Source organism: Brachycentrus maculatus, unplaced genomic scaffold (assembly GCF_059751285.1).
Source record: "Brachycentrus maculatus isolate JH-2025_06_01 unplaced genomic scaffold, ASM5975128v1 h1tg000340l, whole genome shotgun sequence".
Classification (NCBI taxonomy): Eukaryota; Metazoa; Arthropoda; class Insecta; order Trichoptera; family Brachycentridae; genus Brachycentrus; species Brachycentrus maculatus.
In genome coordinates this window covers 222,501-250,284 of record NW_028281089.1, presented here as the reverse complement: position 1 = coordinate 250,284, position 27,784 = coordinate 222,501, and the positions used below count along the sequence as shown (strand labels likewise).

Genomic DNA, 27,784 nt, shown 5'->3' with positions numbered 1-27,784 from the left:
TAGTGTTTTTAACAAACAAAAATGATAAAATCAAAACCGATAATGATAATATAATAAACAATGAGCGCGATAAGTCTACAATGTAATCTAGCTAAGCAAGGATAATCATTTAATCCTCTTTCTGAAGCGAAAGGGATTTAAAGAAACGAAGAAATGGGATAAGCCAGCCAAGAAGTTTCCAGCGACATGATAAATTCAATGTTGTGCGACTAAATAATTTTGTTTAAAATTACAAAAAATTTAGTTTTTTTTACAAAGTTATTTTTTAAGTAATGTTTATGCCTTAATTATTGATTATATAAAATTTCTGTATTTAAAGAATAAGAAGTGAGAGTAAATTTTTGACCATTTTAGTGCAATACATTTTCAATAGAACTATAATTTTGTTTAAATTCACAAAAAATATTGTGATTTTTATTAAGTTATTTTGTACGTTATATAATGTAAAATCACAAAGTCAATGATTTAAATATTAATTATATTCGATTTCTGTATTTAAAGAGAGAGGAGTGATTAACCGTTTTATTTCCATACATTTCTAATAGAACCATCTAGAAGCGCGATCGCGCTCTTCGACACTAATACGGTTAAACACGTTATTGTAGATGCCTTTTATACGACTTAATACAAATAACACTAATAGGTTAATATATTATAATAATGTAGTGAACTGTATCTGTCTGATTATGTAGTAATTGAAAAAACGGTGACTGAGAAACATCTCAATCTATATCCATTTATTATTACTTCAGATTCAATATAAGAAGCATCGACGCGTGATGTTTTCATACATATTTATTTTTCCATAAACTAATCATTTACGAAAAGTGTATTATTAAAATAAGAAGATAAACGTGATTTGTTATAATATACTACTATTAAAATCCTATTCGTTTTATTTGCAAAGTTCCTCAAACCGTGAAGAGCTTGGGAAAAATATGGGTTGTATTGTTAGTACGTTAACGAGTTTTAATTCCTATTCTTAATTGCATTTTTTAAAAATGTATTTTGATAAATTAGTCATTCGTTAGTTAGGATTTTATGATAAAAGTATCATGTATTACATTGCTATGTCCATTTAAAATATATAATATTTAAGTTGTTTCTTTATATTTCCATCAAACCTGTTGCAGACTATACACAGTGGTTGGCGTATTTACTAAAACTATGCGTCAATGTGATCTAGAGATGTGACTAATGAATAATTGTTTCATTCAGTCACCAAATTCGGATGGTATTTGTTACTTTTCTTCGGATTATGTTTCTTTTTAGCTTAAGACCGAGATCTGGAGCGTCCAAATTAGAACGCATTCGGCCGCGCTGAGGGTTAGACGTGTATCCACGCTCATTTATTTTTAGAATATACAATATATTGGAATTTGATTTTTTATTACATACTCGTATATTGCAAAAATAATTTAATGAATTTTTTAACTCCTTATCTTTCAGTAACTCATTTCTTTTCAGAAGCATATATAATATTTGTTTGGAAGAAAAACTTATTTGTCCAATACAAAAATCGTATTTTAATACAAAAAACCATTAAGTCAAATGTTACCTGGGTTTAGAGAAAATTATGTTGCGATTTATCGAATATTGGGTCTGAATATGCGATTAGTATTCCAATCGACTAAATTAACGATTTTTTCAAAGAGGTTTTTATTTAATTCGGTTTTGGGATTCGATCACCCATATCTATAATGAATAGATTGCCAAACTAGTTTAATTCTTTTTACATGTACGTGAAAAAGAAGAATGTCCGATGAATGGTCATAGTATTATTTGTGAATTGTTTTTCTTTTTCCTGAAGTGGGGATAGAACATTACGATCTGCGAGACGCGCTCGTATGCTAATATGGGGATAACGCACTCGAGTGTTAGGCGTTGGAGTGTAAATACACAGTATGCACACACGGCGCGAGAAGCTAGAAACCAGTCTGGAGAAAGTGGTCGCCTCATCTGTGTTGGTCTTCCACTGGGTCAAGGGAGCCGCGAGACAGCGCGACTGCGGCCTCTATGGGCCGGCCTCTCGGGTCTCTCATCAGATCTCCCCGGACCTATCGATATGCAGTAGGAGAGTTCGCGATACTATTTATTCCTTTTTTTATCGTATACATGAAATATTACAAAGGTAAATATGGGTTCGCCGTAGTGTAATGGTCAGTACGCTCTCGGCTACCATTCTGGAGGTCCCGGGTTCGATTCCCGGGGCATCAAATAAATATAAGTGATTTTTTCACTCTAATATTTATTCAACCCTGGACTGGTACCTGGAGCGCAAGGCTGATCACCTTTCCTTTGTTTATTTAACGATCAAGATGACACTGTTACTGTACGATGCAGTGCCCTTTGCACCATTGGGTACGGATAAGGGTTAGAAGAAGAAGAAGAAAATAGTTATGAATTAACATTGGAAATCTCGTTATGTTCAACGAATGTTCGCTTTGGGTTTTATGGCACGCGGTACCCGTGATTTATTAGAGAATATGATTTAACTTATTGTTAAATTTCTTTTCACATTCTTGACATCTTAATATAGATAAAGAAGAATATGGAAGCCTGAGCATTTACAGGGCTTGCGAGCGTCATTGGCTAAGATACACCGATAGGTTGATTAATGGCTACTAGCCTATAACAGGTCATAAGCTCTGTAAATACCTAGATTCTTCCATATTCTTCTTCATCTATGTTGTGATGTCAAAAAAAGTATATTAATATTGACTGATTCTGTAATAGGGGAAACGGGTAACAAAAACCATATGTTTATTTAAACTTTAAAAAATAAGTGAAATGAAAATATCGCAAAATTTTTACGATGTTTTCATACTTATCTCAAAATGACTAGTGACTTTTCAGTCTCAAACGCTTGATTCAGTTGATAAACAAGCCCTAACCTTGGAAACTAAGTTGTGCTTTGGATTCATTCTTCATATTATTATAACTTACGGCTTCGTCCAACATTCGCATTAATGGAAGAATGTAATGCTAAAACATTTCTTTAGGACTTGTTTGTCAAGTGCCTTGGCTATGGGCCAAACGCGAATTTACAGAATTTACTAAACTAATAAATTGTTTTCATAAGGCTCCGTTGCACACAATTATTTACTTGTACAAAACAAACCAAACAATATTTACGTGACGTATTCACAAATCCTGTAAAAAAATGACCTTCTAGCAATTGTAACCTTGTAAGTCTAAAAAAAATATATGAATTATAGTTGGGGCCGTTCTCACCCTTGTATCTACATATGTAGTAAAAATCATATTTTTCTAGTAAACTACATCAATAAAAAAATATAAGCTAGGGTCCCGTGGTATTGACGCAGTGTTATCGTGATCGTTACTTACATGAAGGCAAGATGACCAATCCTGCGTTTTGGCCTACCAAAAAGCGTGAAACTGAAATATCAGTATGTATATAAGTATACTTAATAAACAATAATATTTTCCATTAAAAAATAAGAATATATATATATATATATATATATATATATATATATATATATATATATATATATATATATATATATATATATATATATATATATATATATATATATATATATATATATATATATATATATATATATATATATATATATATATATATATATATATATATATATATATATATATATATATATATATATATATATATATATATATATATATATATATATATTTATACATATATAATAAATTTGGATAATTTATGTAGCGCCATTTTCGTAAATTACTACAGCAAGGGCGGTGATATGTATGCCATATAAACCCAGCCTAATAAACAATAAAAATGATAAATTTGGATAAACTCCATATTTTTATTATATTTTCGTACATTAATTGATTAGCCCGTCACTTTGTGGTAAAATCTATCCATTTTCAATTAATGTTTTACTTAGTAAATACCACTATTTATTAAAATCTACTGTGACACGTGTTTCGATGTGTTCCGCATCATTTTCAAACACCGTATGTGAAGCTAATTCTAAATTTTAGAGTTGGGTCCTTGGGACGTTGAAGGTTGAAGAAGGGGTAGTAGCTGTTTCTTATTTTTATTCTTTTAATTTTTATTTTTTACTTTTCTAAGTAAATTATTTATTAAAAATGGATACATTTTCGTTCATTAAAGAAACGCCAGGTTGACAGTAGGTGAAACTTATTAGTGAAAAAAATTAATCTTTATTTAACTTTTTTCATCACCTGACCGTTTTACTGTGACATCGTGTATGTACTCGATAGGATGAAATCCGATACTGCCAGAGATGATCACACGATACCGATAGAAAGCTAGAGTAATGACGATTTTTATTCACTACCGATATGAGGTCACCACTAAACATCTGGTTCGATATAAATTATATTTATCCGCCTAACTTTCTAGAGAAACCAGAATATTATTTATTACAGGAAGTTTATGATTGATATCAAATTATGATATATAAACTTTTACTGTGATATAATACGTCAACATATCTATAAAGGAAAAATATATACTCGCATATTACACGTAATTGCGTGTTTAAAAATGGTCTTATGTTCTGGACGTTGCAGACGATGCTAAGTATATTTTTATTTATTGAAAGTAATTGATAATATTTCAAATGAAAAATTCACTAAATCGCGAGACCGGCTTAACAATATGTATTTTTTAAGGTAAAATAAGAAATAAATAATCGTAATAATTTACAAAAAAATTAAAAATAATATTGACTTACTAATAAATCGATTACGTTTATTATCAATTATGCTTTTAGTTTTTTTAAATGTTCTCTTTTATAAAATCACGTGTTTTTTGACATATTTAATTAATTTTTTACATCTCAACACAGATGAAGAAGAATATGGAAGTCTGGGCATTTACAGATCTTACGACCGTCATAGGCTTGGTTAAGTGATCACTTAAGTAGTAATCAAGTAAAAAATAACTCCTAATATTATATATTCCAGATATTCCAGATAGAGATATTCCAGATTTGTTAATAAGTATTTAGACACACTAAAAATGTTGTAAACATATTTTAATGTCATTTGACAACATAAGCTATCTACGGTCTTAGTATGTTTTTAATTTAGAACCCTGTTTTATGCATAAATCGATATTTAATAAGGTTTAAAACGGCATTTGGCATATCTAGCATTTGGAATTTAAAACGGCTATAAAAAAACTTATTGATATTTTTATGATTTTATTAGAAAGATTGAACCATTCCGTTTCATAATTAAACACACAATCATCAATTACTCGTCGTTATTACAAAAAAATATCATTATTTAAGGTCGAACGTTTATAATCCAAAAAGTGTCCATTCTATGCAGTGGTTTAGTCCTAGCTACTGTCGATTAGCTCTATCTGTGGAGTATACTAAAAACTATCAAGAAAAAGTGAAGCTTAATAAATCACTAAGGACACAAAAAAAATTAGGTGGATAACAGCTGAGGGGGGGGGATTTCTCTACCTTTCTAGCACATTTTTGCCTCTTTCCACCACATCAACATCTAGCGATTTTCGTTTGGCAACACTGAACGAACAACTATGAACAGAGTTGGTGCTTTGTTCCCGGCGCAGTTCTCCAGGTAGGTACTAGAGCTCGATGGTTAAGTACTGCTTAATGCACATCGTCTGCAATATTCACTAATTAGTACCTACCTGTATTACCTATATATTGGTACCTGCCAACAAGCAAATTTTGCCTAGGATTTAAAAATTTAGATATGTAATTATATTGGCTTATAGCCAGTTAATGCGGGTGATTTTACATTCATTAGCTAAGACGATCATTAATTATATATAGGCAAGGCGATCAGTCCTCATATTTTCATTCTTGGATATATTATGAAATATGTTTTTTGAAATCATCAAATATAATTTCAATAAATGATTATAAAACAAGTAATTGAATTCAATTTTTATATTCAATTATTTATATTAAGTTTATATTCAAACCCGTAGATGGAAGCATATGTAGCTTCCAAAACTAATCGTTAAAATAAAATTTAATACACAAGTGGTAGAAAACAATTGCTTTTTTTTATAATTTATTTTATAGAACATACTTGAGAAATTTTAAAAGGTAAAAGAGGAATATGGAAGCTGATAGACACACGAGAAGAGCAGGTTAGGGCACAACTGTACTCGTACAAGCAAACAACTGGAAATTACTACGATTTGCTTGAAGAAAGAATGTATAATATATTATGTATAAAATATTCCTAAAATGACTTGTATTTTCGCGTTTTCCCTAAAGCGTACTTTCCGTCATGTTCATATCACGGAGAAATTCTCTATTATTCTCGACTCGGCTCCGAAGCAACCGCTATCTCGACATGTTGTCTTTTCCATAAAAAGAGAAAAACAACTTTGTTTCGCTGGCATGCTTGGATAATTCCCGACAATTCTCCAATATTACATATGATTATATAAACTTACGCTTTTCTATCAGCTAGGAGCTGACCTTGGCTTGTCGGCGGCCATTTCGAAAACATTAAATGATTGATTAACGGGCAGAGGAAAGCCAAATGAAAATCGTGAGCTTAATGCCGAATTCCAGAGCTTACGGAGGTTGAAATAATGTTTTCTTCTCCCGGAGTGCTCATTTAATTTTAAGGGCGTTTAATCAAATTATCAATATCTTAATTTCTCTCGGCGGCGATAAATTTTCTAAAGTCTCTGAATATTTTAACTATGGGATTATTAATGAAACGATAGGATTTTTTGCGCATTTTTTCTTCCAAACCACAAGTTAGCAATCCTCATGGTAATTTTCACTTTCGGCAGCTGCTCTAAACAGCGACTTAACGTTACAGCGGAGCAACTCTCTCAAGTTTTTAACAACTGGCTTAAGTCAGGACAAATTATATATTGCTTTTATAATCGAATTTGCCTTGTATTTAATAGAATATAACAAGAACATTATAACTAAAGATTCCTTATAAGGTAGTATATCAAATTTCTCTCCCCTCATAAAATAGCTTTCTATATATTCTTTACAATGTCCAACACTTTTTCTCACGCGTCTTAAAACATCTTGGTTTCGTACTTAATCAAATGTATTTGATATCAATAAAGGACTAAAACGAATCATTTCGGAATCGGAATAAAAACAAACAATTACTAGCACATTTTTTTCGTACATTTTTTTTTCGTAGCTAGTACGTTTTCACAACCCTTTGTGAACTATGTATTAGAATAAATATATATATTTTTTATCATTCTTAAAATATTTTCAGTGTTTTTTTCAGTATATTAAATATTTTAGTCATACGTACATACCTAAATATCTAATCCACATCAAATACAATTTCAGTCGCTGTGAATAATTTAAATAAATATATACACGCACAGTTTAAGTAATAAGTCGATGAAAAGTACATGAATATTAATATCATTTTAATGACTTTCTCAGTTGTCGTTTCTATGTGTATAATATATAACCTATACTGTAGGATAACCATAAATCCAATCAGGAGCGGTACCGACCCTTAGTAAGCACTGCAGAGATTATTTTGGTGGAACTCGACGCTCTAGAAGACTGAATGGAGGGCTGGAAAGTGAGCTTTATACTTTATTTCTACCCTCTCTCTATGAGAGGACATTCTATCATTTTCATTCCCCCCCCCCCAACGAGAAATTTCGGCAGGAGGAAGCTAAACCAAAAAAGGTTGGGAACCTGTGCTGTAGACAGAGTTGTCATTTTGTTGCCTACGCATAGCAACACGCTAACAACATTTTACAGATCGATTTCTGTGCCATTGTATGTTTATTGTATGTGTATTCAATTATTTTATTTGTTACGTACTTCAATTATATTTCATTACTATTATTTCGTCTATGTGCTGATAAAAGTCGCAACCAACTCAAGTAATTAGGGAAAAAATGATGATTAATGAGTTTTTTTTTTCAGAACTTATTTTGATAAATAAAGTTGATGTGAAGTAGATCATAAGTTCCCAAACTTTATTGCTCTATGGCACCCCAGCCAAAAATCATTGACGAGGGGATGGAAATTGACAGAATATTCCCTCATAGAGAGGGGAAGGAAAATATATACATTTTCTACTTCACAGCCCTCCCTTTTGTGTCCTAGAGCCTCTGATCCACCCTAGAATACCGTTCTATGGTGGAGTAGATGCCGATTATTGTCAGATAATAATGATTTTTATAGATAATTGTTAAAATAACGCATTTTTATAAAAATAACATAAAACCAGTAAGTTTTGCACACGGATGATATATAATAACAGGATGAACCGTAGAGTAATAATTGAGCGATATATATCAATTCAAGATTACTTATAGTTTCGGCAAGAACGTGTAACAATTTTAAACTCAAGACTTTAGGATAAAACCTCGAATCCTACAAAACCATTTTTTTACAGGAAGCAGTAAAATTCAAACATATTTGTCAACATTTATTATTTTTTTCATTTAAACATTTATTACACAGGGCATCATATTTTTAAACACGCTTCAGGGATTAAAAATCTATATATTTCTATTCTACAATAATGATAGAACAAGTAATCTAAAAATACAAAAACGAAAAACAATCAGAAAAATATAAGATATTTCTTGTTATTGACCAAAAGTCTTCATTCAGTTACGATTTTTTTTAAGTCGAGTGCCCTATTCCTGTAGTCTTGGAACGTTTGCGATTCATAATTGATACGATTACTTGTGATTCTTATTACCTAGTTTAAAGTATTATTATTTTACGGTTTTAAATTGATAACTCTGGTTTCGGGAACGAGGACTCTAACTAGTTAGGTTATCCAAAATGAATAATTTTCTTTGCGGGTCATGCCGTTTGACAGAATGAAGATATTAGAATATTTGCAGCACGATTCGCATGCCTGACTCCGGTTATGTTTACATGTGGTTCATTATGCAATAGAAATTCACTATTCCTAGAATCTCGTACGTAATAATATTAGTTTATCTACTTCCACGCTAATTTGATCAACTGGAATTTCTTCACAAAATATGTAATCACTTCTTTATATAATATATGTATTAGAAAGTGCATAATGTTATCTTCGCGTCACTAATTTGCGATTATTACTCAAGCATTCAGGAGTGGTGTTGTGCATATACAGGTGCGACAGGCGCGAACCTTGCTCAGAGGACTACAGACGACATAACTCCAATGTCATGGTATTTTTACATCTCTAACTACTTATGATCATAAATGATAATAATGTCCGCTTCCGTAGTGTAATAGTCAGCACGCTCGGCTACCGTACTGGCGGTCCCGAATTCGATTCCCCCCTGAAAAATGACTTCATTTTTTGAAAATTCAGTGATTTTTCACTCTTATATTTATTCAATATAACCCTGCATTCTGAGTTTTTAATTAGGGTAGGCAGTAGGGTTGGCTAAGGATATCGAAAGCTGTCCCACCGCATTCCCAGATCTGATGCAGAAGCATGTAGTAATTGATTGAAAATGTGAATCAAAATTGTATCCCGTTTTTACTATGAATTTATATTTAAAAGCTTTCAATATCCCTGGGTTGGGTAAGGATAAGGTAAAGTAAGGCACTGGTCGTGTTTCTATATGGAACGCGAGTAATCCAGGGTAGGTACTGTTTTTCTGCCTGTTTAGAATGCACGCCTGTGCTTGGACTGGTACTTGAAGTGGAGGGCTGATCACCTTTGGATCAACTGTGTGTATATGATGCAGCGCCCTATTTTACGAAAATGGAGCTATATAAATTATCCAAATTTATTATTATTATTATTATGCACCATCGGATGTGGATAAGAGTTTGAAGAAGACGAACTACATATAATTTACGTCTCTAATTTCTTCAAACACATTATTTTTTCACGAAATTTAATTAAACAAGACTTTATTCATCACTAATTGAGATTTGACAAACTACAAAAATATCATTCGACTGGTTGTCAATTGTCAATCGATGACTCCACAAATCGCGAAATATAATTAAATTGAAAAAGGTTTTGCGCAGTTGATCAATTTATTATTTGAAATTCGTTTTACGATTCGATGGAATTCGTTTGTTCAAAATATTGACAATATTACTACAACTAGTAGGTTTATTACGCACGTTGCGTATTATGTGCGTGTAGGTACAATATATTATGCGCTTTTTATGCAATATTTTGTTCGTGGAATATTTTTCTGATTTCTGATGATTAGAAATTTACAAAAACGCAACGTTTCGTACTAGGTACTAAGACACTATAAAACTTAAGTGTGTGTGTGTGCTTTGTATTTGTGTGTGTGTAATTTTTAACTTCATATTATAGAGAAACAATTACATCATTGGCTAGCCCCTACACACTGTCGAATCTCATGTTGCATATTCAATAAGCATCAAGTATTATCTATGTATAGTGTTTCTCGCTAGCCATGCATTTTGCGGTGATCCGTTCACTGTCGGATTTTGGTCGCACATCAAAGTGGAGGAAATCAATCTGTCTATGTGATATTTCATGCCGTCGGTTGTTCTCTAAAGTTCATCATAGCAGCTCAGGGTGAAGTGACCTTACTGTAATGTCGCTCTGTTTGTAATTCTATTCATGGTCCGCGAATTCTTGAAATGGCGTTGCCTAGATGCAATTCTGATAGATTTGATTCTCGCTCGGAGTTGCATACCCGTTAATGTTTGTGAAAGCCATTCCAATGTTCTCCTTACCTAGCTTTAACTTAATGTTTTATTAAACATTTATACAGTTTAGCAATTGCCAGATAATTGACGCGATAATATTGGAATGGAAAACGTTTTCCAAGAAAATTGTAGAAATTATGCTTTTCTTTAAGAAAATGGGTAAATAATTGATCTGAGGTAGTTAGCGAGAAGTGGTGTGACCTTCGCCTCACTCCGCCTCCCGTCGCTACAGAGCCATGGGAATATCTTCACAATAACACATCTGTCTTCCGTACGAACTCTGAATGCCGCGGGACTGGAAACTTTTCACATGTCTTACATAGTTATACGCAAGTACCTTCATAAATTTATCACTCGTTATATGAATGAAGATGTATCTAATGCAATTAAAAATATAAAAATTACAATGATTACAGAGTGATTGGGAATAAGAATATGTCCATGGAAGCCAAGCTAGCGGTTCACAACGGCGTGCTAGTACCGACACTAATCTATGGAAGCGAAACATGGAACTGGCAAAGAAAGGATGAAAGCAGAGTGAACGCTGTTGAAATGCGCTCCCTCAGACGAATGTGTGGAAAATCATTGTATGGCAGAATTAAAAACGACGATATAAAAAAGGAATGTAAGGCTGAACGAGGAATAATTTAAAATATTAGGAATTCTTTGCGGTGGTATGGACATGTGGAGCGAATGGATAACGAGAGAATGACTAAGAAAATATATGTGGCGAATGTGAGAGGGAAAACAGAACGTGGACGACCGAAAAAGACTCGGCACGATCAGATCAATCAGAACCTAAAATCTGGCGGTGTCAAAAGTCTGCGTAATCGGAGGGCATGTATGACTAGATGTATGGATGTGAAGGAGGCGAGGAGTGTATGTCAGGACAGAAGAGTGTGGCGTTCCATCCTCTCTGCCTACCCCTGCGGGGAAACGGCGTGATGGTAGTAGTAGTAGTAGTAGTACAATGATTTTACTTTATTAACAACTAACTAATCAATATATTTTGGTAGCGGTAACTAAATAAGTGATCCTCAAGATGTGTTGAGATGGTTTGTGCATGTTTATCGAATGAGTGAAGAAAAAAATAGTAAAACAAACTTATCAGGCCAATGTGGTTGGTAATAGAAGCAGAGTAAAACAGCGGAAAAATAAGCATAATCAAGTATTTCAAATATACATATGTATCACTCAATTTTGGGTGCTTTGAAAAAAAAGCATTTCAAATACTTCAAAGTGGTCGAGTCAGGAGTCGGCGTGAATAATCGACGGGTATGTATGAGAAGATGCATGAATGTGGAAGAGGCGAATACTATTTCCTAAGACAGATTGGTGTGCATTCTTTTCTGTATGCAAACCCCTATGGGAAGCGGGGTTATGGTTTGTTTAGTTAGTATAAAAATCCTCATAAAAAATAATTATATAGAAAAAATATGCATAACATTAGACATTAACGTTGTGCATGGAAAATGAACAAATCGACGTTTTACGTGTGAATGAAGTCTTCTTACTTTTTAAGGAAGGATATACAGTGTGGTACAAAGGCGTTCATTTTTGTGCAGAATAAAGGGTCAGGCGCAGTTCGTAATATGTACGGGCTTTTCAGATCTAAAAATAAATGTAAGAACGTTTCACCGAAATGTACATAGTGTTTGACATTCATCGAATAAGTAAATTGGATGTAATTAAGTAAAGAAAGGGAAATGTACCACACTTAGTATTACACTATTTGCTCGAGTAAATAATATATGAGCCAAAAGCAATATTTATTTAAGTAATAGTCACGAAGGTAATACTTAGTTATAGTCACATAGATATGGAACAAAATCAATAAAACTCACAAATAATGAAGCATTAAACCGTGCATATTCGAAATCTCTAAACTAGTTGAAAATTTAACCTTGCAACGAAAAATTCACACAGTGAATAAAGGTTCTCAAAAACAACTAAAATAATAGTTTTTCTCGAACAAATTCAGGCTCAGGGCGAGGCAACGTAGAATTTCTTTTATTAAACGTAATTTTTGACAGCAAAAAGTAGAAATTTTGAATACTTTATTTTTTCTGCACTTTCGCTATTTCCGTCCTTTTGAAATGTAAGTTTGAAATCTTTTGTTAAATTCCAATCTAGTATATAATTATTGCAAGTCAACTTTACACCATTCCTGACCAATATAAGATTTACCTGAAAGAAATTCGTTAACAACGATTTCAGACGGTTTTGGTCGTAACGTACATATTTTACGTTCATTAAATATTTTTCCAATTGATATCCGAACAGTGTGCATATGGTAGTACATTGTATCGAAGCAGTGTTACTTAGGCCATTAATTACATGAAGCCAAGGTTATCAGTTCTGCGTTTCAGGTACGGGTCCAGGGTCATATTAAATTGATATTAGAGTGATAATCACCCGACACCGCCAAATAAAATGAAAAGTTAGATTTTTTATTTAAGTTTTACTTGGCAAATACCACTTTTTCTTAAAATATATTCTGACACGCGTTTCGATGCATTCCGCATCATTTTCAAATACCGTATGTGAAGCTAAGTCTAAATCTTAGAGTTGTGTCCTTCTTGCAAAGTTTCATCGTTATCGCGACGATACAGGACGTTAAATATATATATTTTTTAATATGTTAAAAATAAATTGACTTAAAAATATCAGTTTCTTGGTGTGTTTTATCGCTCTTCATTATGTGTTTCGCGTATTGAGTTGTAGGAGTAATGTATGCTGTCATGCGGTGAGCAGCACGTCGACTAATTCATTGTCTTCATAGAAATGTCGAGTGAAATCTTCCAATTGTTATTCAAAAAGTGTTGTCACCCATTCTTTTCAAAATACCATTGGCAATTGACACTCACGACTCGAAAGTGTCTATCGCCCAAACATTTTTATAGAATTATATTTCTTTAATTAACTCTCATGACATTTTTCGTAGTACGAAAAAGGAAACCTCCATAAAATTGCCCAAATATATTATTTTTAATAAGTAGATGGCATCTAAGATATCCTTGTACCCCTAACTTATATATTTGTTATATGTAGAGGAAAGTGTTCGTGTTAAATTTAAATTATCACACTGTTAAAGTATGTAGAGAATTATGTCTCTGATTGAAGATATTACCTAATACATAGAAATACGTAACAGAACGTAGCGTGACTATATATCGTCGCATTCTTGACTAACGCTTGTTACTGGCAATTTGGCGAAATTTCATTTGTTACACTTTTTAAGATATATAGGGCATCTTTTTATACGAAGTAGTCTGGACATTCACAGGGTTTACGCTTTGGTTGGCTTAAGTGATTACTTTATACACTGTTAACGCATAAAGTAGCCTCTAAATGCAGGACAATTCATATTGGTAACAATACGAATAATACAGATGACCATTAAGAGTTCTGCGGTAAAGACAATGGGACATGAAGAGATGAATAGGCCGGTCCCAGAAAATATGGGTCCATGACATTGTCCCCGTCGCGGGTAGTAAGTGGGTCAAAAAAGCCCAAGCGAGAGAAGTCTGGAAAAAATAGAAGAGGCCTACATCCAGCAGTGGAGAGACGGCTTATAAAGGAGAAGAAGAACATTACGAATAATAAAGGAATCGAAGAACGGTAAATAAATATAAGTAAAATATATGGTCACACTATTATTAAAACAACAACTACATAGGGTTAAACATTTTTTTTTAACAAACATAACCTCTAATAAATAAACTCTAATAAAATAAATATCTAGTCATGCATAAAGTAACGTACCTACATCTTGATTTGACCAATAGAAACGCGAACACACCGGAGACAATTCGTCAAATACTGCACAGATATAAATTACTGATATAAACTATCATTGGAAATCTGTGTTGGTTATCGGTTTTTGGCACATGATTTACTAGTGAATATGCCGATTTTATCTGAATAAGAGTAGGATGCAGGAGATAATGGACGTTTCTAGAATATCAAAGTTTAAAGGCATTAATTGGTCGGTTGGGTTATGAGCTGATGTTGTTTTATACTGAGCATCTGACGAGAAAATTTTGTAGTTTGCAAATTTTGTAGAAAGTCTCCGGACAAATCAAACATATCGACATCTGCATAATGTACACTCGACTCAACATATTGTTTACGGACCATCCCGACTGATGCAACTTCACTAACCTCGATAGTCTACAGCGCAGACTCTCAACCTTTCGTTATAGCGCCCTACTGAGAAAAATTAAATTTGAACTCTATAATGACTTGAAAAAGCTGCAGTTTATCGAAAACCATCAAAATATATGAATATAGCTTAAAAAATAAGGAATAATCCACAAAATCTCTATTAGAGGCTTGTCTGCAGGTAGGATAGTAAGGATAAGATCGTCGTCAAAATGGGAGAAAAAACACTGGCGGGTGCGTTGGTACAACTTATAGTGGAAATGACATTGCTAGCATGTAGGGAAAGTGTTTCAATAGTACAATAATGGTTGACCTACCTTACATATGTATAAGATAATATGATATTATTTATTATTATGAGGTATCGGATGTTCCTGTGAGCGAGTTTTGTAGTAAGCTGAATTTATGTAGAGAATTTCCCGCATTGCGGAAAGCCCTTAAGATAAAGGACTAGGACCAGGCGGGCGGTGTGAAGTGAAAGGCCGACGTGTGATTAATCACTAAATTACCGTCAAATTAATTTATTCTCTCAGTAGCAACAACTTCCCAAAACGGTCTATATTTAGCGAAACGTTTAGCGGACAAATTGCTTTCAACTTTGATAATAAATAATTACAGTCATGTCCCAACGGCCCCTAACTTTAACTACACTAAATTCAGATTGAAAGCGAAAACGGCTTAAAGTAATGCCCCCCTCCCCCTTTTTTAAGTCATTTTAATTTATTTTTTAAAATATTTTAGGTTATTCGTAACATATTATTATCATATTACCTAGTAAAAATAGTCGTTCTACCCTCGTATGCTGTTTATATTACATTTAGTTTATAACTATAACAGCTAGTTATAAATTAACATGGACCGCGAGTATTATTGAGTTTCGAGCTAATTTCCATAAAGTAGGCGGCATTCCAAATTTCTTATAATAAAGGAAAATTCTTTTCCACTTTTTGTTTTTTTTTGTTTACGAAGGTAATATGTAGTAATTTAAAGAATGAAAAAGAAAAAATACGCATTCGACCAGGTTATCTAAATTATCTGAAACCTACGGTTTCATTTTGCTACTACTTGACTATCATTACATATTTTTTTAGTAATTACGTTATCTAATTAATTTTTCAGTACTTTTTGACATAAGATGATAAAATCGTATTTTATACTGATTTTAATCGAGAAACAACAATAAAAAAAACACAGTGTAAAGTAATATATTTTTTAAAGTTATAACCCTTAAAGCCTCTATTTTTAGAAGCTTGTCTGCAGGTAGGATAGTAATTATAGGGAAGGTAAATGTAAAAAATATATCACAAACACCCAGAGCAATTGAAAATAAATATTTCTTGAATTTATTATGCAATTGGCGGGAATCGAACCCGCGCACTCAAGCGTCTACCGTCAACCCAACTACGCCACGGCGCCTGTCTTTATGTACTGTATTACAAATTTCTTAGCTAATACAAACTATTTTTAATCCGAAAAGGCGACAGACATCTCCATTAATTCGGATGAATTAGTTCGGATTTCCGGAGTTCCGCGGAACAGGTATTCTCAATTCCATTATTTTATTCGTTGGAAATTTCTATATTTGGCAGCGTTTACATAGGATATATAACGGCGGTAATTTACTAGATACATGATAGTTTTAACTGGATGAAGGTAGGATACAGGGGGTGGGGATCGGCCTAAACTCTTTTTTATATGGAATTTTCGTTAATATTAACGTGATTTCAGAATACGGGTATAAAGCTGCCTCAAACGGTCGGTTCTAGACGCTTATGCGGTTTACCCCACTTATTATTCATGACTCTTTACAAACCACTCTCGACTGTTAATATGGCAAAAATAGAAATGAATATACCAATATGGCCGGTCGATCGTCGATATTTGATACAATTGAAGGCTATACTTGCCCTTGACTGTGGCATGAGAACTTTATGAAGTTCATTTATGAATAAGTCATCGCAAGAACTGACCGTCACCAGTAAATCAATAAAAGGAATCCATAAGCAAAGTACAGTATTGATACGAGACTGTTATATTATCTTTGAAACCATTTAATAAATTAGACAAGATACGACAAAAACCCTAAAAAATACGAACCATGCTCCAATTTTGGAGTAAGTAGCTTTTTAAATATTGCAATGACGTTTCTTTTTTTAATATATGTACTGTTACTCTCCTGACTAACTGTCTTAACGTAGATTTTAGTTAAGAACCGTTTTATTTAGCTTTTCTAAGCGTGCATGTTCTCACTATGTCTCACGTCTGCATCTTTCATATTTTAACAGATATCTAGGTCTGTTCTACAAAAGTTGAGGATTATTTTTAACGTACCTAACGTAAGAAATGCAACACAGTTCTGACGGAACTCGTCTCGAATTAAAGATATACATATCATCGTATTTTAAAGTTTACCATATTTCAACAAAAGCAAGGCGTACGTTTAACATTTGCACCGAGTAAATTCTTTCTAACCTTATTTTGGTCATTGATTATTTGCACTAAAAACAAAACCGACTGATAAACTGACCTTTCTTAAACGAACCAAACCAAAGAGAAAGCGTAAGTAACATATAGAGTTATTAAAAATTTATACTTGATGTCATTTTCAGAAATAAAATTAAAACATACAGTTTCTGCGTTTACATTACACATTAAAAATGGATTATTTTATGTGATAGGACCGAAGTCCAAAGTTATAACAATTTTCGTGGAAATTCACGTATTTCTTAATTTCAAATATTCACAAAAATATTAAATAAATATTGTAAAACTTGTTAACCTTTATCTAAAAAATTACCGCGAGTTCAAACAGAAAAATAGTTGCATAATTGTATGAACGGTGATTAGCTTAGCTTTATCTGTTGCATAAAAATCTGAAAAATTTAAATAAACATCGATTATTTGCGCCAATAACAAATACATACCAACTGTCAAAGTTTTTTTGACAGGTACCGTGGCGTAGTTGGGTAGACGCTCGACTGTGGAACTGGTGTAGCGGGTTCGATTCCCGCCATTTGCAAAATAAATTCAAGAAACAATTATATTAAATTGGTTTGGGTGTTTGTGATATATTGGATATCCACCTTTCCTTTCTTTATTATCAGACAAGCCTCTGAAAATTAAGGCGTTGCGGGTTATTCCTTAAAAAAACTAAAGAATAGAAAAGAGTAGGAAAATTATAGGGTTTCTTTAAATTTCAACTAATTGTTGTTGAAAATTGCACTAAGTGTAACGCAACGGGTTGCGTTTGTATTGAGTTAAAGCTTTCGGGATATAGAGCGACGATTATTTACTGTTTTAAATGGACACAGGGGATGAGGATAGACCTTATCTCTTAGTTTTGTATGGACTCTTTATTACAAGGTTAAATGTTAACAGGTTTTGTGCCTCCTGTATGAATGTATAATACATTAGTGCAAGATGTTATATCCTCATATTTACACTCCATATAGAACCCACAATAAACCCAACCGCTGCCTTTTTAACAGGAAATATGGTTGGTAATATATTTATTCAGAATTGGTCATTATTTGCAGAACAATACGGCGAAACTCATTTGAACAATAGATAATTTTAGCGAACAAGATAATTTAAACTCTATTGTTTGCTTTATATAATGAATAGTATATTGCTTTTATTATTGGGAAATGCAGCATATGCGGTTTACTAAACAATAATCGTTTTTAGTATAAATACTCATAAAAGCATTAAAAACATATCGTCATCATATCGAACACAGGACCTTAGCGCGACCTTCATATGTCACTCGATGTAAGCTGTATTTTTTATATTTTTCCATTCAATATTAGTAATAAATCTTTGAAAAATACTGATAATTGGATGATTACGTTTATGTACTTACTTTTTGACAGGTTGACCATTAATAATTTATAGAATATCTGTAATGGTTCGTAAATAAATTGAATCGTTATATTCATTTCTTGTTATAACGAATCAATATCATGAAAAAGTATGTTTGCCTCGTTTTCTAATATGTACTTAGATCGCAATGGCTAGTAATTTTTTAATGAAAATGAAGTTTTGAAATGGATAAGGGTACGATGTATAATGTATCCTAGATTTAGAATCCGCTTAAATTCTTTTTTTGGAGACCATGTATTTGTTCAACTGGTTAAATTTTTAACCAGTTGAACAAAATTTAAAAATTTATTTAGTATTTTAAATAAAAATACAACAACAATAAAATAAAATTAAAATCTTATGAAAAGTCCTCACTATATATTTTCTCGTAAATTCACAAAAATTAATTTAATTCTGATTGGAGTTAAAATTGTTATTACCGACTTCGTATAAAAAAAATAAGTGCTTTGCGGATATGATACATACTACTCAATTTAAATGCAATTGCGCAGTTATTATAACATTGAATTTTCGAGGCAATTTTTTGAATTGTTACAATAATATTTATCATCCGTTGCAATGTAACCTTATGTTTGAAAAAATATATTAAATCACCAAATTAATTTTTAGATGATGTTTTAGATCTGCCCTACGGTTATATTTCTGTTCCTAGTAACGTCATTAAAATGAAATCAATTGACGTTTATAATTTAGATGACCCGGTTACACACCGATTTGTATCTTATCTACGATGCCCGAATTATTTGAGAGCCCACGATAACACGAGATATCGTCTACCTCATACTATCACTATTTCTGCATTAGTTTACTTAACATAATTAATTATTGTGTATATCAAACTGATAACCTATCAAATTGATGCAATTTTTCAACAGTTCGCAAGAAATTATCATACACAGAAATCATTATTACCGTTACTATTTAACATTATAGCAAAAAGTACCTAAAAAAGTTCTACCCTTATCCGTATTAAAGTCGCTCTTTATCATATGCATAACTAATTTAAGCGCAGCCCGTTTCCTTCAACGACAATGAGTATAAATTTGGAAAGCTCTATATTTCGTTTATTCAAGAAACGTCAACTGGTTCGGTAAGTAAAGTATGAGAGGAAATAATTTATATTAATAAGGTTTATTTGATTTCTGATTTAAATGTAAATGTCACTAGTTGTACTTACTGAAAATGTCAAACACACGCGATATCTAAGCTAAGAATTGAAGGTACGAGGATAGACCGAAGATATCTGACATAACGTGGTTGCGTTTTTTTACTGTTTTTGTTCAAAATAATCGTTCAAAACTTTTAAAGAATAGACCTGTATAGAGTTTTACTTGGAACAAATTACAAATTACAATTGGACAAAATACAAAAACGAACTTGGAAAACTATTTCCGTGTCTCGCGTTTTTCGACAAAACGGAAATGCAACGAAGTTTTGTTTTTATTTTGTTTTAACTAGTATTGTAGGGGTGAAAGACATCTTGTAGGGGTTGGCGTGCTCGTGGCTCATTGTGCATACACTCTCGGTGCTCGGTGCTCGGTGCTCGGTGCTCGGTGCTCGGTGCATGCCAATATGCAGCGAACTGTGTGCAGTAAGCAGTCGGGTATCGCCGCTTGCCAATGGTCTACAAATCGGTCACTGCCACGCGGTGAAATTATCGCTGTTTTGTTATTAATAATACCGGAAAATCAGAATTGTTTCATGTTAAATACAAAATTGTTTGATATCAAATTTCTTCATATTTACTAAAGAATATAGAAGGTTGAAATTTTGTTTGTTTGATGAATGACAGTGATTTATTTTTGTAGAGTTGATGAATTAATTAATCAATTTTTTGTTTTTATTATTTGACTGGAGGATAATATTTGACATTTTTCATTTCTCCACATTTTTTTCGAAACACAATCCGGTGTATGAAAAAAATTAAAGAATTAAAAATGAGTATTAATTGGTGATTTCCTACAGTCAACTTTATTTTTCAATTTTCATCTATTTATCTTGCTTATTCTGCCTATTTTTCTGATTTCATATATACATACATTTATCGGATTTCGATCAACTTTCCTATTCTCACATATGTTTTTTAAAAAAAGGGAAAATGATTTCAAAAAGTTTTCAACAAATGGTAATACCATCTTTTGGTGTCAACTGAAATACGAAAGCGCTTGATAAATTATGCTGTATATATATACATCTCGAAGTTGTATATATACAACTTCGAGAATCCAGGCAGTAATGATGTCCAGATGAGACAGAAGGGCGCACGTTACACAATGTATGTAATGAGTGATAAAATGTAAACCTACGTAAAAAAGATACTTCGTCTCTGTTGACACATTTACAATATATTATGTTTACAATTATGTCATATAGTAGCATCTTTTTAAATCGTACAGCTAATACATGTATTGAATATCCCGTATAAAATAAAATATTTCACGCTTAAATTAAATTAGGATAAAAATTTCGGACTTGTATGAAACAAAGCCGTACTGATTAATCGACTGCGATTACGTTTATAACCGATTTCCCAACTCGGTATTTATTATACCTTACGTTTTTCCCGATAATGATCTGCATTTGGCTTTCGAAAGGTCCGGTTCGTTTCCTCCCTCGCGCGCGGATCGCAATGCCCGCGGGTCGCCCCTTTGGGCGAGGTGCGCGCGGATTGCCGTCAGTTTTCCCGCCGTCGGGCGTGACGTCACGCTGGACGGTTGGGATCTGGGACGCGGACGCCGCATTGCGACTGCTGCGCTCCGCGCCGAGCGGAGAGCTGGAAAAGCCTTCGCTAATACTAAAAATAATACATGGTGTGTGCGGGACTAATTGTCTGATATATTTAACACCAAATGCGGCAACACTTACTTCTAAATTTGAAATTATAGCCGCGCCATTTTTTAAGTGTTGCGAGATGAAAAAAATATGACATAAAAATAAATGTTTTTAGAAATAGGTTAGCGCTGTATTCACCATTCACATACACAAACAATCGTTTTATTATAAAAATGCACAAAATTTTATTACTTTTCGTTATAATTAACCGTTTTAGCATCGTGCCGAAGAAACTATCAAGAAGCGCAATCGCGCTCTTCACCACTTCTTCTTCTAACCCTTATCCGCACCCCAATGGTGCAAAGGGCACACCATCACATAAAGGCAGTGTTATATTGATCGTTAACACATGAAGGAAAGATGATCAGCCCTCCGGTTCAGGTACCAGTCCAGGGTAATATTAAATAAATATTAGTGCGAAAAAATCACTTATATTTATTTGCCCTGGGCATCGAACCCTGGACATCCAGAACTGTAGCCAAGTGTGCTAACCATTACACTACGGAGGCGGACAAAAACTCAGCACTTAGACGGTTCATATTCATATATTTATATTGATCCGTTACAGTCATGGTTATTAATTACTAAATTTAGACATGTTTAAATTCCTACCTGTCTTTTTTCAATAAGAATGCCTTTAACAATTTTACATATTTAAACACAATAATATAAATAGAGATGGTAATTTAATGGAAACGCAACTTTTGTTGATTTATTTTATACTATTTCGTTAAACGTAATATATGCCCGACAAATAATGCTACATCTACAAAATAAACTCTAAAAATTTATAAGGGTAGAATAATAATATAAAAGAGTGTATTAATTTAAGCGCAGCTTACTTTCCCAAAAAATCCAACGAAAATAAGTATAAATTCGGAATAACTCTTGCACATTCTCTGCTCTATGCTTGATTCTACGTTTGTTCAAGAAACGTAGAAACTTCAAATTTGTTAATTTTGTTACTAGTGCAAAAAGATTAAATTTATCCATTTATTACAATAAAAATAAATTATAGATCTATGACAAGTGACAACGTATGCATTTTTTGCTAGTAAAAATAATCGTCTGCAAATTTTAAAGAATAGACGTTTTGTAATGTTATTGCCAATCAAGCAAATAAAATACATATAACAATAGTATTGTTATAACCATATTTTGTCTACATGTGTATAATACTTCCTTTTAATGATATATATTTTACATATTTGTAAAAATTACATCTTTTCTCAAATACCACATTATTTTTCGGGCGAGATAATATTATGATAATGCCGGCAATCAAATTTATGGGAATTGACTGTTACGTACTCGCGCGAGATGTTACGGAACTCTAGAATGGAGGTAGGTCTTCCAATTTCTATTTTATTTTTGTACACATTTTTGATAGAAACGCAAAATGATAATATAACGTATGTATGTGTGTTTACATATCTTGTAAACTATCCTACACATCTTTAAACCTATTTTATTTATTCGCACGAATTTATCCCATAACAGTCAACAAAACCAATAGAAAGGGGTGCCAAATCAGGTTGTAGGATATTTTTTAAAAGGGGAATCGCGCAATTCTGCGCGTGATAATGTATATTTTAATGGAGAATCCCATTTAGATAAATAAAATGTGAATATCAGTTCGTTCAAAATCTCAAATCTCCTAAAGCTATTCACTGATTACTTTGAAATTTTAACACAACATTGATTTTATGTAGGTACACGTGTTTTTTCTGTGATGGATAAAAACAATATTTTATAACAGTTTTTTTACCGTAATGACAGCACCATTTGTTGAATGCAACAGCAACACACGCAATACTAAACATTGTTCATTGCGGACAGTGTATTTCTTGAAAGCTGCTAAAACATTGTATACCCACAATTATTTAGAAAGAAAACATGTTAGAAATGTGTGATATCTCTTTTTTGCTTTTCCATTTAATCAGACTGAGAACCACAGCAACGCGTAGCCGGAAACATAACTAAAATAAAATTATATTTTAAATTATTGACAGGTGGTGTGGCGTAGTTGGGTAGACGCTCGACTGCGAAACTGACATCGCGGGTTCGATTCCCAACAGTTGAAAAATGACTTACTATCCTATCTGCAGACAAGCCTCTAAAATAAAGGTTTTGCAGATTATTCCTTGAAAAAAAAACCTAAAGGAAACAAAAAAATATGGATATTAAATTAAGGTTCTTACGCAGCAAACTTTTACATTCGTTCATATAAAAAAATCTTCTAGAATCATAATAAACCATTTTTTATGGATTTCTTTCTTTTGTATCCATAATCTGTCGATTTATTAGTAATCTGATACCCGTTTGTTTTGGACCAAATATATATGAAGCGTGTCGAATCATAGAGCCTCTATTCAATATTGAAAAGTCGAACTGTAAATACACAAAAAATATTTCGCAGTCGTACAGGAGAAAGTGACCAACTAACAGAACGTAAAATGTTCAGGAGGGTCATTTAAGTCACTTTTGCTTGGCAACAAAATAAACATCAATGCAGTTAGTCATTTTAAACAAGTTAATATATTATACTTCCAAATTTAAAATCGCTTTGGGATTTTATCAGGGCAATGTTAAGCTAGTATGATTTCAAATAGTCAATAATCACGTTTTTGTAAAAATTTCACATGGTCACTTTCTCCTGTATGACTACGATATTATTGTACTCGGTTCGCAGAATTAATTATTATGCCGTGCAATAACTCGACACTGGCTATAACACCCAAGATGGGTGAAAAGCCATTAAAAAGAAGAAGAAGATTATGCCGTGCGTCAAAAGTGTTTTTAAATAAAGCGCTGTGTTTTCTTATTTTTATCTTAATATAATCTAATTATTCAACAATAGCAAAGTTATAATTCTCAACAGTTGGAAAGTTTTCCAACTAAAGCATACTTGAAAATGGGAGTTCGGTGAATGGAGGCGAACCCTTTGTGTTTCGGTAATGGTGGAATATTATTAATAGTACTTAATATGGCTACATTGTTTCACTTGGCATAATCCAAATTCTAATCACGTAATGAATGGCTCTGCACACGACTTGTTCGGTCGCCGGCGCCGGTTCATTGTGAATTACTGACATTTACTTGTTGGCCAAATTTTTAAATGCGAATTCTTAAGTAACTATTAATTTATTGTTTTTAATGATGAATGGTTATATCAAGCCTACTAAAGAACGACTGTTGAAACAGCTATCCAGACAACAATGCTTACTGGAGATGAAAGCGAGTTGAACATGCGTGACAATAAAGAAAGATCTACACTCACTACACAAACCTTTTCGGCGATTTTACTGTCCAAACGAATTTTGATTGGATTCATTTTGAAATTACTTAAGCAAAACTAAGGCAAACAAATAACAAAATTAAAGCAAGCAAGTAAAAAACGTCAAGGCTGTTACTTTTCGCATCGTAACTTTTTTAAAGCGTTTATCTGCACTAATAAGAAAAGCCGGAGTCAAAACGACGATCCTTGAACGAAAGAAATAATTCTCGAAGAATAAGACGTGCAAGAAATACAAAGTAATACCAAGTTTCTACTTATTGTCATTGGAAATTTCGTCAAACATGTCGCGGTTATGTTGATTTTAAGCATATAAGGTACCTACCTACATAGAGTGACGGTAATTCAATAGAAGATTTTTTTTTAAATGGTAACAGGAACTGTTGAGGGTTATCAAAACTCTCCCAGATTGACCAAATATAAGAAGGAGAATTAACCAGCTCCCCACTGAACACTACCTCCGACTTCACCCTGGCTCGGAAGGAAGAGACAGGACTTATTCACCAACTGTCCAACATATCATGACACCGCGAAGCTACGCATTAATTAAGAAAATTATAAATATATTATCAAGATTTTTATTTATATGTCCAATTAGACGTTAAAGTCTGTTTAGGTGGGAATATGTAAGTCTGGACATTTACAGGGTTTACGATTTATTATTGGCTGATTTTCAACATTCACCATTCTACCCATGGTTGACAGTCACATTACTTAAATTTCAGAATGTTGTACGAGTGCTTCCATTGAAAATAACAATTGCATTTTTCGAGTCAAACTTCGTCTACACTCCTCACTCCAGACTTCACATTCCCACTGCAATACAATAGACCTCTTAATCCATGTTAAAATATTTAAAAAAAAATACTTTATGTAAAAAAATCCAAAGTGCAGCACACCTAGCATTTTTAATTACAATTTGGGCATACTCAAAATACAGTGAAAATATATATTTATGTTTATGACTTCTCAAAGCTGATTTATTTTAAAGACTATTCCAATTGCCTTACTAAGCAAAAAAATACGTTATATTGTACATACAAATAAACAAAATTAAAATAACGTTATTTATAATTTTATGAACACATCTTTTTTGTAAATTCATTAATAAACCCGAGAAACATATATCATTATTATTTTAATTACTATCATAAAAGTGTGTATCAATAGAAAGAGTAATCTAATTTAATAAAAAAAAACAGATTTAAGAAAATAAACCGAAACAAATTATACATAGTATGAATAAATTGAATCGTACGGAATTTTATATTATGTATTGCATTTTCTTACCCTGGTATTGCAACGTTGTGTGCAATCAACTTAGTCTTTAAATTTAGTACTGTTCAATGATTCATGTACCTACTCTTTTTTTGCAAGCAATCAATGCACGATAAATCATAATAAATATTTTTTATTCAGTTTAAATTTTAAAAATCCACACATAGTGGAATTATTAAAATTTGATTTAATGATGAAGCGGAAAACTGGCGACTAGCGAACGTATTGCCTAATGTCAAACGGCGTTATGTCACCTTTCGTAACGTGTCATTTATTCATCTAATGGTCAACAATCCCCCAAAAAAATCTGAATGTAGATACTAGGTTTGCAAATACTTTGAGCTGTCTTGATTTTTTTTTTAAATAACGTACGAGGCTCTGTTGCTTTGGGATTTTTGCACATGAGACCCATGCGCAAAAGCGCCGATAATTTATTAGATAATATGATGATCGTTACTATAATAGCTGAGGGTAGGATACGACGGATGAAGATTGTTTATTTTTTACTATATAGACTTGCTACATTCTTGGTAACTTTTTAAAAATAACAGATTTTCGTGAATAATAAAATCAAAATTCAATTTAGATAAGATGCATCAGTAAGATTGTTAAGATAAGATTAAGATTAAGACAACATTAGGAAAGTGGCGGACCTGCACTAGAAAAGAACCACGAGGGAGGCTTTGTTAAATACTGGACACAAAAAGAAGGGTGAGAAAAAAAAAACAAAAATGAGTACTTACAATACTTCTATGATCTCGCAGTTGAGCAGCAACTTGTTGGGTCCTAGCTCCACTACAGCCACCGCCTGATCGTACCAGTAGATCATGACCAGAGAGTCGTTGGACAGCCTCAGGCCGGAGTACGGCTTCACGCCGGGAGCTGACCTCTTCTGCAGAGCTGGCGCCGAGCTTCCTCCCGGACCGAGCTGGAATATCCCGGGCAGACTGAAGCTAAACGTCGGAGTAGAGGAAACTCCGACGGACAGGTAACAAAACATCACAAACAAACTGCACCACGCTGGCGATGAAAACACGCGATTTCCGGACATCTTCAATCGGTTCTACACACACGTTTTCAAATAATATTCGGATAGAACAAAACTTGGTTTACTCGACAAATCTACTCATAAATTAGCGTTTTCTATTTTATATAAAATCATTTAAACTTTTCGTTTTTTTCTTCTTTTTCCAACCATTTAAGATCATAACATTGTTTATTTTAAGTAGTTGAAATTTTCACCTCTACTAATATTTAAAGTTAAAAATTTAATAATTAATTTCTACGTCAAATCGGTTCAAACTTGAATACATTTATATAAAATTATTGACACATTTTTCGTTATTTGATAATTGTTGCTTTTTTCTATAAGAATCAAAACAGTGCTATATTTCAATAAATTTATCATTAAAAACTAACATGTCTAGTTAAAATAATATTTTTTATTTCACTTTTTATTATATGGGATTCAACGGTTGAATTCTTTTTCATCTTATATGTTGAGCCTATTGCTTGAGCGAGAGAAATTTGCATGGATAACTATAGTTCAACGTGTGCTCAAACGATTGCATTCACTAGGTCAAAATTAAAAACCGATAACTTTCTACGGTGCAAATGAACACGGATTTAAAAAAAAAATTATCTTCGATTAATTATCACGTCACCGATTCTAAATTACATTAAAATTAAAGCTAATTTA

The 27,784-nt window shown here is 32.7% G+C and overlaps 1 protein-coding gene across 1 annotated transcript in view; it reads right to left on the bottom strand.

Moving 5' to 3' along the window:
• The window catches only part of LOC148303905 (uncharacterized), a 47,479-nt gene that overhangs the window by 19,448 nt on the left and 247 nt on the right, over window positions 1-27,784 (bottom strand). The window contains exon 2 of the mRNA XM_088269165.1: window positions 26,829-27,450. Coding sequence (XP_088125291.1) covers window positions 26,829-27,136 — 308 coding nt within the window. The 5' untranslated portion in view covers window positions 27,137-27,450. The remainder of the gene's footprint in view (window positions 1-26,828; window positions 27,451-27,784) is intronic.